The following is a 15461-nucleotide window of genomic DNA, read 5'->3' as shown; positions in this document are numbered from 1 at the left end:
ATACAGCCATTTCTGTCCTCGTTAAAATGTGATAGCGCCTCCCGGTGGCCGCTTTAAATCTTAACTTTTTTCAAATTTCATACAGATGTCTGTGACCCAGATAAGAGTCGAACAAGCCTATAAACAACGACAAAGACCTCCTTTCATTCACTCCTTCATGGGAGGAAACAGAATAATGATGATCGGATTAAATCAGTATTTTTCCTTTTTCTTGCAGAACAAAAATTAGATAGTACTGACACAAGCAATCAAAAGCTCTTTTTATTCATATTTATTCCATAAACATGATTACAAAACTTAGCAAGTTACCAATATTACATTTGTCACCATACAGGCTTGATCACAAATATTTCAACTTTTGTGACAGATACAACAAAACAAAATACTAGAAAACCGCAATGAGATCACAAATTAGTGTAATTGTTCCACTGTCTGTTTTCATGGTTTATTTTTTAATTATTATATATTTTACTAGAGCACAACACTCTTACAACAAGATTGGTCCAATTACAAAAACTCTCAACAAAGAGTCACAGCTTGCTCTCCTTGTCTCTCCTTTACAATAGTTTTTTTTTTTTAACAAACAAACAAAAAACAAATAAGAGAAAAAGAAAACATCATGGCAATTAGCAACCTTTTCACTTGCTGAAAAGGGAAAAAAGAACAGAAGCCACAGTAAGAACGACCTCACATCACTTTCTAAGAAAAATATACACTTAGAAAATATGTTACAAATTGGCACAATGAAAAATATACAGGTCATAATTTTTTTCCTACATCAACAGTTCATTGAATGAACCTGGCAAAGAATGTCCAGGCAGTAGAAACAGTTTCTTTTTTCCTTGATAATGAGAAAAAGTAGTTACAAGTAATGTCAAATAAATCATGAAAATGTCCAACATGAAAATATAATACATTCATAAATAGGGCACAATTACGTTTTTGATATGCTTGTTTAAATTTCCCATGATGCACTTATAGGTGAATTACACTGTTTTAGAACATTTGAAAAACACCTTCAGTTAGTGCAGGGGACGTGTGCTATAATGATTTAAACTGTTCTCCAAATGTGAACAAGAGCTCACTGCACTGACATCACAGATATCCTGCAGGTTTAGCAACAGCACATCAGAGGGCAGCACTGAGAGCGGCTTGAATTTGTTTGGTGGGATGGGCAGCTGTGGGAATGGGAGATGTGAATGCAGTTGGGTTCCCTGAGTCAATGGACCTGAACCAACTGTTACATCTCCATTCGCTCAGCATGGATATAAAAATAAAAAAAAACTCTCTTGGACAACATGAATTTAAAATGATTTTATAATCTAATTTTCCTTGTATTTTGCTAGATGAGGCTGGAAAAAGCTCTTCTTTGTTTTCTTAAAATCAAGGGGTTGTCAGAGGGGTTAAATGCTTGCGTCACTTGTGAATCAGATAGCAGGTAAAAATACCTACTTAACTTATGTACTGTTCACCAACTCAGAAATGTCTCAGTCAGCGCTAGAGCAAAATAAACCTCCTTCCTGCTGGGATATTCTCAAAAGAGGGGATTCAGGGAGTCATAAATTTATAAAAAATTAAATCCTGCAGAAATGATGTAAACAGAATATGTGGGTAACCATGTTGGCATCTTTTCCATTTTTATACACGACAAATAACATTCCAACAACAATAGAAAAATTATGGTTTTAAATTAAGGAAAGAAAAACAGGCCAGAGTCAGAGAAATTAATAATACAGGGGATCAGCATTCACAACATATATTTATATCATGTTTTTAAATGCATGCACACCACTAGCAACAAATTAGAAAAACTTTCAAAAAATATTTGGTCTTGTTCTTAACTGGTTTTAATGGCATAAAATTCAGAGGAACATAGGAGAGCTACTGAGCTAAACTAGAAGCTTGGGAATGTAAACAAGTTAGAATGCATTATGTAATGTCTTATAAGCAGAAATTACCAATTTGTACCTTGTTATGATCTTTTACCATCCAGAAATTAATCAGACTGAAAAGCTACCATTGTCTTTCTATGCTATTATGGGTTTTAAACTCCCTCTCCACAATTATCTTCATGCATCTCTTACTTCATGCCTCTAATCTTAAACTAGCCAGGAGTGTAAAATACAGAAAATAAACCAACAACCTTTTCCTTTTGATTGTAGAAATGAGCTGCTTTCTGTTTGTACAGATGTGATGCAACAGGAGTGAATTTCAGATTAACAACTCCACCCCCCATCCCAAGAACAAAGCTCCCCAATCACTGCCACATTATAAAACAGCAAATATTTATGTAGATAAAAATGTCTGTACACTTAATTAGTCATAGTTTGGCACATTAATTTCAACACGTTTGATATAATCTTGTTTTGTAAATAGTGCATATGTTTGTGTACAACAGCATTTTGATACTGGCAGGAGGAGATACACTGGAGAACAGATGAATGAACCTACCTTTCACAACTTATAAACAAACAACGATAATGCAAAATCTAATTTGAGACCGGTAAATATCAGAACCTCAGAAAACAAGAGCATCTTGTTCAAGAATTCCTCTCTTAGAATGTCAAAGCCCAATTTTCTGAGGGGTTGGCACAATAACAAGGGAAAAACAATTCTTAGCACATAACACTACACATGACCTTTGACCCCTGATCAGAAGGCAACCATTTGCTGAGAGACAGAGCAGGGCGCTGGGCTCGGTTTAAACGATGGTGCTGTGACACTGATTTAACACTTACAGTGTTATAGCTGCAATGGAAAACAAAAAGACAAAAAATAGATATTTAGAACACCATACTAAAGCAGAATCCAAAGACTTTCAAGGCATTTTTTTTTCTTCTTGAAAAACAAACAAAACATAAATAAACAACTGAATATTTGTCAGATTAAAATGCAACAAAGCAGCAATGGTGAGTAGGGTGCAGCCATGACAGTGAGACTTCAGTCAGTCTAGTAGGTAGTTTAGCTGGGCTGACATGCAGGATGTGCCTGCTATCCGTTGGGCCAGGCAAAGAATTGTGGGTAAAGTCGGTGCCATGCAGCTCAGAAATGTGGAAAGGATTTTACGAGGATTTGGCGGGGAGCGAGCGAAGGGAACGGAGAAAGAGAAGGGGCACATTGCAGAGAGAAAATATTACCTCTGTTTCTCTACCAAAGCGGTCAATGCTACTCCTTTTATGTTCCCTTTGCCTGCTAAGAGTTCCTCACGGGCAAACTTAGCGCTGCTTTTGTGACGGTACATTTTTTTGTGGGCTGGACGGTGTGGAAGTGGGAGGCAGTCCAGTCCAAGGGGAGGAAAGAAGCCTGGTGGGAGAAGTTTAGGCAGCGTTTTTCCACCACGCCCAGCTCCTTTTTTCCCTCTACCTCCGCCTGAGGCACCACCCCGTTTTTTAAGGTCAGCGGCACTACCCAGAATCTTAAGTGTCTGGCTCTGGAGGGCATGTTGACCTGGTGACAGGCAAGGCCCCCAAAGAGGTTCTACTGAGGCCCTCATGAAGCGCTGTACCTCAGCCATGCCAGACACAATATTGGACAGGATGTTTGACGGTTCCTGAAATTCTCGTTGGTCATCATTGGGAAGTCCTCCAGTGTTATGCCACTCCCCCTGAGGTCCCATCAAACCAAGTGACAGGGTGGGGGATGAAATGGCACTTCCTGACCCTCCCCGACTTTTGACTGCTTTTCCCTCCAGCAAAGCTTTTATCTTACGCACAGAACGAGAGCCCTGACATGGTAGCTTTACTTTCTCTCCTTTCAATGTTTTTGTGGTTTTGATTTTTTTGGTGCCTTGTCCATTTCTACCATTATTCTTTGTTGAACCTTTTTGTTCCCCAACCCTCAATTCTTCCTCCTCTGTGTTGAAAGAGTGTATCTGAAGGAGTTGTGCATTTCCTGTTCTATCCTGATCAAGCTGTGGGACAGCTCCACAGCTCCACTTTACATTTGTGTCTCCTGCCTCTAAGAATTCTCCAACTTTCCCACAATTTCCCAGCAGCTGTGGGGAAGAATTGGGTGTGTCTGGTGGGGACATCTCAGACAGTGATGAATGGCGGAATTTATCAGGGGTAAAGTTGGAAATATCCAAGAGGTCTGTGGACTCTCGAAGTGGAGCAACCTCCTCAAGACTATGCTGAAGGACTAACCGTGGGCTGCAATGCGGTAGGAAGCCATTGTTGATCTCACCAATTTCCTCCTCCCTATCCCTTTCTCCCTCTCTCAGGCTGAGTGAACTGTAGTTGCTAGAAGTGGCAGATAGTGACCCCAGGGAGTTAAAGCTAACCAGTCGTCCCACCCCATTATCACTTTGAGACACAGGAGGACTCAATCCGTAATCAGCATCAGGCTTAGACTCTTCATATGACACCCTGCATCCCGATAAAGACACTTGTCCATACCCTGTTACAGTTGTGCCATCCCCTGCTAACATGGGCAATGGTGTGGGAAAGCCTGATGGCATTACAGGTGACTGGGTTGGGACATCTGGGGAGAATGGCAGCTGTTCAACAAGTGGTTGGGATGGCCATGAAATGGGCTGGTTTGGTTCAGTAATATTGGGCTCAGTATAGTGTGTGTGATGTGGCCCATGGTTCATAGGTGGAGGAGAGTGGGGGAGCTCAGATTCGGAGGGGGGAGAGAGAACGCAGCTCTGGATTGGCTGCAGTGTGGGATTCTGCAGCCCCTGATGGAAATGGGTGATATTAGCACTGCTCGATGACTCAGCGGCTTCCAGAAGAGTCTGCAGGTATCCCCCTGGGAGGAGTTCTGCATTTTCATCAGTCCCCGGAGCAGTTGGGGTCAAAGTGCATTTTTCAGATTCATTACCGCAGGTCTCATTTGTGACAACATTATCTTCCAGAGAGTCACTGAAGTTTTCTGGTAAACATGGGCTACACTGCTCAATCTCAGAGGCTTCAGGGACTTCCTGTGTCTCAGCCTCTAATAGCTTTTTCAACTTAAGCCTTGCTTCACTTTTGAATTTCTTTATCTTCCCTGTTTTACCTGCCTTTCTCCTTTCCTCTCTCTCCTGTGTTCTGCTTTTAACCCTGGCAGTGTGTGTAATGAAGGTAATGTCCTCTTTTGGTTCCTCTGTGCTTTTTACTGATTCAGTCCCCTCTGACTGATTGTTGACAGGGACTACTATAGTTTGTCTGGGGAGGGAATTCTCTACTGCATGGATCTGCTGAATCCTGAGTCTGGCCATCCTGTGCTTACGTTTGAGTGTAGTGTTTGGCGGTCTTTTGCAGCCATTAAGACGTTTGGTTCTTTCTGTAGCTGTCAATCTATTCTTCTCCTGCTGTTCCTTTTCTCTTTCCTGCCAGTAGGCTTTCAGTGGTGCAAGTTTCTCATAGTGTAGCAGGGCATTTGTATTCAGACAGACCACAGCAGGTGATGGGTCAACCCGCCTCAGCCTCACTCTCATGTGTCTCTGGCCTTTAAAACGATTAATGATTATGTATTTTATAATGACAGGAGGTTCTTTCCGAATCGACCGCCGCCTCTTCTTTGGGCACCAGTCATCATCACGCTCTTTTTTGAGCCCAACAGGCTGTTTTTCACGTTTCTCTATGTTTCTCTCACTTTCTATTGAGTCCACATCATACAGGTAGTCTTCTCTGTAGGCCACCTTCCTCTTGGCTCGAAGGCGGTAGCTTAGCTGGCTGGAGGAACTTGAGTTTTCTCTGGACAGGCAGCCATGGCGGAGGGAAAGGCTGTGATCTGGGGAGCCTGTGCAAGAGCTGTCATCGCTGAATTCACCAGAATCATCTGGAGAGTTACTAAGGTCAAAAATAAATTTACTGTCTGGGCTAATATCTGGGGTCACATGGTCTTCTGCTTTAATCTCAGCTGGTTGGTCTGGTTTCTCTTTTGCCCCCTCCTTCCTACTGCAAGGTAAGCTTGGAAAGAACCCTAGCTGAGGTTCATCCTTTAGGGCAGACTCACTCCTCTCCTGTCCTCCATCCTGATAGGATTCATAGCGTATTTTGAGTGAGCAGACGTCACCACCGAGTTCGGTCTCCTCCTCCTGAAACATGTAATTCTCCACATCCTCCTCACAGAACAGATTGACTGCAAGTTCACTGCGTGAGCATAAGTCCAACAGCTCCATACGGCTTTCACTGATGAGAGTCTCTAGACAGCTCCAGTCCTGTGCCTCCTCACTAAGACCTTCGTATATGCTCCTGGATGCAGGATCCTCATCTGATTCACTCTCCTGCATTGACCTACACTCCTCTGCCCCTTCATTTGTTTCAGCTGCCTGGGTGGGGCCACTGAGCAGCTGATCAGATAGAACATGGTCACCATAGCGACCGTTGCTGGGGGTGGGGCCTAGGCATTGCAAGTTTATACTGGCAAAGCTTAGCACAGACTCACAAGATGCTGGTTCAGTCTGGTTTTTGGGGATCAGACAGCTAAGGCAGTCTCCGCCCCTTGAGTCTATGTTGGAGAGTGATGACCGGTCACAGGTCTGTGGTACAGACCAGGGCGTAACAATTTTGGAACAGGGCACAGAAGAGAGAGATGAGAGGGAGGAAGGCGAAGAGAATGAAGAGAGAGAGGATAGCGAGGTGGTGTTGGAAATTGACCCATCATGCAGATCGGCTGGGCTAAGAGGACCTTCAGTTGTCTGATTCTGACCACAGAGGGAGGGCATGGACAGCACAGCAGGCTCAATGTCATCACAGCTCCTTAGATCTGCTAACGGGTCAAGTTCTTCTAAAATGGAGAGGCAGAGACAAAGATATTTAATTTGAAATGCAAACATCTGTAAATATATGAAGATATAGCTGTATAACACATGCATTATACCTATTGCACTGAAAGTAAGAAATATGCAGATTATGTTCTCATATTTTTGCAAATCTGAACCATAAAGATAATTTGTTCAAGATTTGGGCAAAATCCTACATTTTGTGTGTTGTGTGTGGGGGAAGTCTGTACCATTTTCTCTTGGGCAGGGGCTGTGATCTGCCCCCGGGAATCGGGACTCTTGTAGAACATCCATCAATCTCAACTGAATATCTCCCTCTCCAACATAATCACCACTGTCCAGCCTGTAGAAACAAACAAACAAGCACGCACGCACGCACACACACACACACACACACACACACACAATAAGAGACAATAGAGGAAGCCACACAATCTTTAAAACTGAACTCTGTGAGAATATTTACAATCTCATTTTGCCAAAATATTTGACACAATTTGATAAACTTTTAGCAGTTTCAAGGTGTTAAAAGGGATAGTTTGTTTGTTTATTTTTTTAATGCCCTGTCAGCATCAATGGCCATTTTAATGGCAAGATCAAGGTAAGTGAAACAAGACATACAATAGAATTCCTTAAAGTATAGCAACAATAACAACTAAAACTATATACTACTTCAATTTGCCATTTAATACAAATTCTAAAAGTTTTTCCTGGTGAGACATTTGGAAATACTACCAACAAAGTATTTTCTGAATAGAGACGTAGTCAAGTGTTGTTAAAAACAGGACAGTCCAGTAAAATATGCTTAATAGTCATTCTTATCAGAAAACACATGCTGGTGGTTCTTCACCTTTCAATAAAACCACATATTTAATGTTAAAAGGGATAGTTTAAACATGAAGATTCTCTCATTTTTGGAGCTTGACCGTGTCCATCCCCATTCGCTGTTGTTGTATGAAAAAGCGAATCAATACTGGTCAACCTTTTGTGTTCCATGGAAGATAGAGCAATTCATTTCAGTTTGGAAAAACATGAGTGAACTGATGACAGGATTTTCATTTTTGGGTTAACTATAGCCAGTGTAAAAGACTGGCTGTTACACATTTTGGTAGAAGTCTACAAGAAAATTATTTTGATACTTGACACTTAAATTCAAATAAAATGTTAGTTTTATAATAGTTTCAAAAGAACTCATCCAATGTTCATGCTATGAAACCTTAGTATTTGAACAGATCTTTTGTAACTTCAGCCTTCTCCCTCTAGTACTTCCTTGATGTCACTCTCTCTCTCTCTCTCTCTCTAGTATTACAGTGAGTTGTATTGTTTTACATCATTCTGTCCTCTGATTGCCCTTCACTGTGAAGTGCAACTGTTAAGGGTGTGAAAGGAATGAAAGAGCTTTATAATAACAGAGAAAAAGAAAAGAAAGTGTGCTCTCTCTCTCCCCCAAGCTATGCGTGCATGTGTCACAGTAGTGTGCAACAGTTGTAAGTCAAGACATACAGCTTATAGTCACTGACGTGCGGTCTGGGTAGGCAAACTAGGCACTGCCTACCCTGCCAAAATTCAAAAATAAAATGTTTATTAAATAATAAACTTGTATTTATATTTTTACTTTTTATTCTTGTGATTTATATATGCAGTATGTGTGTTATTCCAATTGTTTAGACGTTATGATGACAAATGTAGCATAATCAACTGAAAACAAATGGTAGAATAAGCAGTGCTTTTACGGTCCATTCATTGCAGACGACACGCGGAAAACCCATGTTGCGCATGCGCACTTCAATCCTGTATTCTTTAACATGTACGGCAAAAAGCACAAATCTGCTGTGCCTTTTGACGTAAATATGTTAAGCCCGTAATCATCTCCGTTACGTATCAGACATGGACCAATTAAAATCGAGATATTCCTGGACATTTGCGTAGCTAACGTCATTAAACCACAGCTAGCGTAGCGTACATGCTTAATCCCCGCCAAATTCAAAATCAAAATGACAGCAGCGGCCGTAATCACGGAATTAAGAAATTTTTCCAAGCTCGATTTTAATTCCAAATATGAGTTAATTGCACGAGGGAGGTCTACGCCAGCCTTAGATGGACTAGTACAGCAAAAGGGCCCAAAAATTATCCGATCATTTCAAACTGATTGGTATGTAAGAAAAGATTGGCTATGTGGCTGTGCGCTTGTGTGTGTGTGTGCGTGAGAGAGAGAGAGAGAGAGAGTACACTATATACAACCTGATTTGTACATTTCTTGATATGCTGCACTTGTGCGTAACGTTCACTGTTATTACGTATTATTAGCTTAAACAATAAAACAGGTAATCTGGCTGTCATAACTCAGTGCCTAGCCTCTTTAAGACATCACCGCACGTCACTGCTTATAGTGTATAAGATTATAAATGCAGTGCTTTTGTTTAAGGTACTTTATTACAGAACTCTAATTTTTGTTGCCAATGTTAAGACATTGTTTTGCCATTTATGATTTAAAAGTTGAATCCTTGAATAAGTTTGAGCGAAGCAATTGTGGGCGCTGTTTGTTTTTTTAAATAATATTGTATTGTACTGTGAAATTTGTGTTCTGTTACATGCCTAGTATTCTGTATACTTATATATATATATATACACAGTATGTCACAAAAGTGAGTACACCCCTCACATTTTTGTAAATATTTGATTATACCTTTTCATGTGACAACACAGAAGAAATGACATTTTGCTATGAAGAAATGACATTTTGTAAAGTAGTGAGTGTACAGCTTGTATAACAGTGTGAATTTGCTGTCCCCTCAAAATAACTCAACACAGCCATTAATGGCTAAACCCCTGGCAACAAAAGTGAGTACACCCCTAAGTGAAAATGTCCAAATTGGGTCCAAAGTGTCAATATTTTGTGTGGCCACCATTATTTTCCAGCACTGCTTTAACCCTCTTGGGCATGGAGTTCACCAGAGCTTCACAGGTTGCCACTGGAATCCTCTTCAACTCCTCGATGACGACATCACCGAGCTGGTGGATGATAGAGACTTTGTGCTCCTCCACCTTCCGTTTGAGGATGCCCCACAGATGCTCAATAGGATTTAGGTCTGGAGACATGCTTGGTCAGTCCATCACCTTCACCCTCAGCATATTTAGCAAGGCAGTGGTCGCCTTGGAGGTGTGTTTGGGGTCGTTATCATGCTGGAATACTGCCCTGCAGCCCAGTCTCCGAAGGGAGGGGATCATGCTCTGCTTCACAGTACATGTTGGCATTCATGGTTCCCTCAGTGAACTGTAGCTCCCCAGTGCTGGCAGCACTAATGCAGCCCCAGACCATGACACTCCAACCACCATGCTTGACCGTAGGCAAGAAACACTTGTCTTTGTACTCCTCACCTGGTTTCTGCCACACACGCTTGACGCCATCTGAACCAAATAAGTTTATCTTGGTCTCATCAGACCACAGTTCCAGTAATCCACGTCCTTAGTCTGCTTGTCTTCAGCAATCTGTTTGCGGGCTTTCTTGTGCATCATCTTTAGAAGAGGCTTCCTTCTGAGACGACAGCCATGCAGACCAATTTGATGCAGTGTGTGGCGTATGGTCTGAGCACTGACAGGATGACCGCCCCCAACCTCTGAAGCAATGCTGGCAGCAGTCATACGTCTATTTCCCAAAGACAACATCTGGATATGACGCTGAGCAAGTGCACTCAACTTCTTTGGTCGACCATGGCGAGGCCTGTTATGTGTGGAACCTGTCTTGTTAAACTGCTGTATGGTCTTGGCCACCATGCTGCAGCTCAGTGTCAGGGTCTTGGCAATCTTCTTATAGCCTAGGCCATCTTTATGTAGAGCAACAATTCTTTTTTTCAGATCCTCAGAGAGTTCTTTGCCATGAGGTACCATGTTGAACTTCCAGTGACCAGTTTGAGGCCTTGTGAGAGCAATGACACCACATTTAACACACCTGCTCCCCATTCACACCTGAGACCATGTAACACTGGGGAGGGAAAATAGGTAATTGGACCCAATTTGGACATTTTCACCTAGGGGTGTACTCACTTTTGTTGCCAGCGGTTTAGACATTAATGGCTGTGTGTTGAGTTATTTTGAGGGGACAGGAAATGTACACTGTTATACAAGCGGTACACTCACTACTTTACATTGCAGCAAAGTGTCATTTCTTCAGTGTTGTCACATGAAAAGATATAATCAAATATTTACAAAAATGTGAGGGGTGTACTCACTTTTGTGAGATACTGTATATACACAATCAGCCACAACATTAAAACCACCTGCCTAATACTGTGTAGGTCCCCCTCGTGCCACCAAAACAGCGCCAACCCGCATCTCAGAATAGCATTTTCTGAGATGTTATACTTCTCACCACAATTGTACAGAGCGGTTATATGAGTTACCGTAGACTTTGTCAGTTTGAACCAGTCTGGCCATTCTCATCAACAAGGCATTTCCTTCCGCAGAACTGCTGCTCACTGGATGTTTTTGGCTTTTGGCACCATTCAGAGTATATTCTAGAGACTGTTGTGTGTGAAAATCCCAGGAGATCAGCAGTTACAGAAAGACTCAAACCAGCCCGTTGGTGAATTTAAGTATCAATTCCCTTCTGAAACAGCATAATCTTTACATTATTCCAAACTTTTGGCTGCCAGTTTATATATATATATATATTATATAATATATAAACATACTGTAGACTATATGACACTCCAAATGCTGTGGGAAGAAAATCTCTAGCACACAGTTTGAAGTGTTCCCACGGGGGAATTTACAGGGGGACTCTGTGAGGAGGTACAGCAAGAAATGGATTGAATTCAGCAGCAGTCATGCTCGAGATGAACACCAAATAGCAGATCTCCACTGGTAAGTTATGACATTTGCCAACTTTGCTTTCCTTACACTCTTCTCGTCTTATGTTGTACATTGCTTTTGTTTGGAAGGCGATTTTTGGTCAGCTACTCACTTAGTTTGGAAGATTGCGGCTATCTATCAATTAAACTGGTGGAATTCTCAATGAAGACATAAACATAATTTTGTATGTTATGCCAAAAGATCATACATGATAATGTACGTTACCAGTCATCTTGAACGTAGATGTCGTCTCTGGCTCTTTACACTGTCACAAATATATCTGATTTTTTACTCACATCTGACACATATCGGATATTGTTGCACATGTGTAAACAGAAAAAGCAGACATGCTTGTGTAACCAGTCCTGCATGACCCACTCCCAAGCGGGATTCGAACCAGCATCAGCCAGCTTGGGAGGTGTGTGCGCTAACGAGACTAAAGGCCACAGCTCTTAGTGTCAGTTGCTAGTGCGTCGCTTGAGGCCAGAGTTCACTACTTTTTTACACACAGTGCACAGCTATCACGTACCAGCTGGCTCCCGTTACACCTGTAATCGCTCACACAAAAACTTAAAGCTTCTCTTGTTGAGGCGGAAATTTTATACCAACTCCCTGTCATCAAACGTGTGGACTTGGATAAGGTCAAAAGATCGGATCTGTGCATTAAGCCTTACAGTGTTACCGCAGCTTCTGTCAATCTTGTTAAGCGATGTAACAATATTGGATTACATTACTCTATGTTTAAATATGTCCTCAAAAACAGGAGTAAAAGCTGTACACACACACTGTGACATACCATGTTTGTTTGTGGACAGGTTAGGTAGTCAAGTAAAACTACCACGTAGCCCGTTACATCACTGTTTGGTTCTCAAGTCAATGTATAAGCATGGCCAGTGTGCGATTCCCCCAGATGAGAACCAGCAGCAATTTGTTAGAAAAGGAACATGGCTCACACTGCCCCCGGGCCAGCAAGACATCCTAATTGTTAAGCCATTTTCTGTTATATCACATTTACTGTGCAAACATTATAAATAACTAATTTCATAGTAATACCGTGGCAATGTGCATGTTTTTTCATTATCCCAGATTATGTTAAAACAACAAGACTTCTTAAAGCCTTAAAACCAATTTCCAACAACACACATCCTTATACACTAATCATTTTCTGGAATTTACCATTTTCCAACTCGGTAAATCTTGTATGCAAACTGGTATCAGTAGAGAAGCACTAGGACTGACAATTGCAATGGTGGCTCATTCTGCCAGAGTTAGAACAGGGCAGTGGCACATCTGCAAACTGCTTTTATTAAAAACGAAATTAATATTTGTTCAGCTTCAACATCCACCCAAGAGACAGACAATGGAATTACAGATGGGAGAGAGAGAGGGAGAGAGACCAAATCCATGTTTTTGTCAGTTTGTTTGATCTTTTCAGAGATCAATAAATCTGCTGCAATCTGTCCCTGGTCAATCTTTCTGACAACCATCCTTCCATCTATAAATGATTCACCCATTTATATCAATGTCTGCATAGACTGCATGCTTAAATCATGCTAAAATGTTTTTGAGCACTGCCTGTTACTGGCATCTGCATGGGAAAAAAAAGAGATGTATATGCGTCCAGACAGACAGACAGACAGACAGACAGACAGACAGACAGACAGATAGTGCTATTAATTTTGGCGGTTGAAGCTGCATTTGTTCCATACTGATTTAGCCCTACGTGTGCTGTGCAGCTTCATAACGTTAGAAAAAAACTTCCACAACAGCATGCCAGGACAGGTGTCCGGTGACCGCCTATCCCGAGCGACGGATCTACCATATACTCTGAACATGATGTTATCAAACCGCATATTAAAGAACCGTCTACGCCTGAAAGATGAGCACGCTTTCATCATCTCGGATAACAGAGAAAATTAACATTATTCAGAGAGACATAAAAGGTTTAAATCCACCGATAATTAATGAAGGCCTGGTGCGCTATGATACGCGCTCTTCTGTTCAGCATTTCCCGTCTCCGAATGTCGCATAGGTCGCAGTCGCTGAGTCGCGCGCACCGACCAAATACAATAAGCGATGGAAATGGGAATGCATTCATAATATAAACATCTGACAATGTTTGTGTTATTATGCGCGTGATCGAGAGCATAGATTGCTGTGGCCTTGGGGGATGGTCTGTGTGTGAGCGAGAGAGAATGAGAGAGAGTGTGTTTGTCACTGGTGTGAGGTTTGCCTCACATAATCGTAACGAGCACCAATGCTTTCTGTCCCCTTAAACGATGGCCTGCTATGCTACTCGTAGCTTTTGCAGGACACCGAGCCATTCCTCCGATCTGCCTCTTTCACACTCTCTCTCCCTCACTCACTCACACACCTGTGCTATACGGATGCATCATGACAGCTGACACACTCTCCTCCATTTCTCTCCCATTGCAGCGTTTGACGCGCGTCACACTGGCCCACTCACCGCAACACGAACACGTACAGCCCACATACTCTCCTCCCGCTACACTTCAGACTCCGTTTGATCACTAAGCGTGAGGAATGTTGGCATATTTTTTTTTTAACCTCTTCAATGCAGTGGTCTCACCATATCTCCCCTCTTTCGCGAGCCCGGACCGCCTCCCCGGTAGCAGCAGGTGGACGCGCCTCTCGCGCCTCGGATCCCCTACCACTCCATTTTATTCCCTCGCGCTCCAGGGTTTACAAGAAACAATCAAAGGTCTGCTGCAGCCCCTGCTCCGCGCCGCATGCTCACGCTCTCTTGCTCCGTGGTGCCAGCATCAGTAGCGTCTTGTCTCCTTTCGAGTCGCTTTTGTTTTCGCCTTATGTGCGTGTGTGAGAGAGACAGAGGTGTGTGCGTGCGTATGTGTTTTTCCCAGCTGTACCCCGTCCCTGAAAACGACGGCGCGCTCGCGCGCTGCTGCTCCCCCTCTTCTGAGACCTGCCATAAAGAGCGCGCCCCCATATTTTGGACGGCGGCGCGCTGAGGAGTCGGGAGCGTGCAGCATTGCTGAACAGGTGCAGAGGCGCACGCATGCGCAGTGAGGCTTTAAGGGCTACAAGCATTAGCCAGCTATCACTGAAGATATAGTTTATTTCTCATAGACAATTTGGTATTATAAACGCAGTTTCCTAAAATAAAGAAATACCAGTATGGGTAAATGGATGCAAAAATAACTATAATAGTCTTTGTTCTTCCTGTAATGTAGATAAAACATGCAACAGTAGGCTAATACAAGTTAGAATAAAAAACAACTATCAGAATAACATCTGATGTACATAAAGAATTACGTCTGATTATACCTTCACGCACAGACCTGATTGTTCTATTATATTACAGTCAACTACAAAATATTAATAATCTTATATCTAAATTTCCTTATATCTTCTGTGTGCATTGTATTATTTTAATGAAAATTCAGCTGTATGTTTGGCAACAAATCTCTGCATTATTCGCGGTAGCTTGCCATTTTTTCTAAATCGTAAATCTGAGAGAATCCTATCGCTTTCCTTCACGTTTGACAGTGGCAAAACAAATGCTTGAAAAGTCTGAAGCAGTCGCAGCATAACCAAATGCACAGCTGCTGTTTGTATAATTTCTATAGTAAAAGTGTAGCGTCTCCTCTAGGTTGTATGTTCACTATTAAAATCCTTCTAAACGTTCGTGGGACCGCAGAGAGCACAAATACATCACAGCTAGTGTTTAACCATCACCCTGCATGCTGCGAATGAGACACAAAAACCCAAGTTTATAGAAAAAATCCATAACCTTCACTTAAAATCCCCAATAGTTGTGTAATAAAATGTGATTAGAATTTGAAGTGCTATTAATACAGTAGACTACGAATCTGAAAATGGCAATGTATGAACACATGTATGCTGAAAGTAAATGTTCATA

The 15461-nt window shown here is 42.0% G+C and overlaps 1 protein-coding gene across 3 annotated transcripts; it reads right to left on the bottom strand.

The window, feature by feature from the left end:
- Window positions 1-263: 263 nt before the first annotated feature.
- LOC127638730 (neurite extension and migration factor-like) lies at window positions 264-14518 on the bottom strand. Of its 3 annotated transcripts, none has more exons than XM_052120407.1 (3): window positions 14151-14518; window positions 6940-7052; window positions 264-6714 (listed from the first exon to the last, which is right to left on the bottom strand). In XM_052120407.1, the coding sequence occupies exons 2-3, from the start codon at window positions 7001-7003 to the stop codon at window positions 3134-3136; spliced, it is 3645 nt and encodes a 1214-aa protein (XP_051976367.1). In that variant the 5' UTR covers window positions 7004-7052; window positions 14151-14518; the 3' UTR covers window positions 264-3133. The 3 variants fall into 3 exon arrangements, with proteins under 3 accessions (XP_051976367.1, XP_051976378.1, XP_051976387.1); XM_052120418.1 differs by having other exon boundaries at window positions 264-6711; XM_052120427.1 differs by lacking the exon at window positions 14151-14518 and having other exon boundaries at window positions 6907-7051.
- Window positions 14519-15461: the final 943 nt, after the last annotated feature.

Source organism: Xyrauchen texanus, chromosome 4, assembly GCF_025860055.1.
Source record: "Xyrauchen texanus isolate HMW12.3.18 chromosome 4, RBS_HiC_50CHRs, whole genome shotgun sequence".
Classification (NCBI taxonomy): domain Eukaryota; kingdom Metazoa; phylum Chordata; class Actinopteri; order Cypriniformes; family Catostomidae; genus Xyrauchen; species Xyrauchen texanus.
This window is presented reverse-complemented; position numbering and strand designations above follow the sequence as displayed.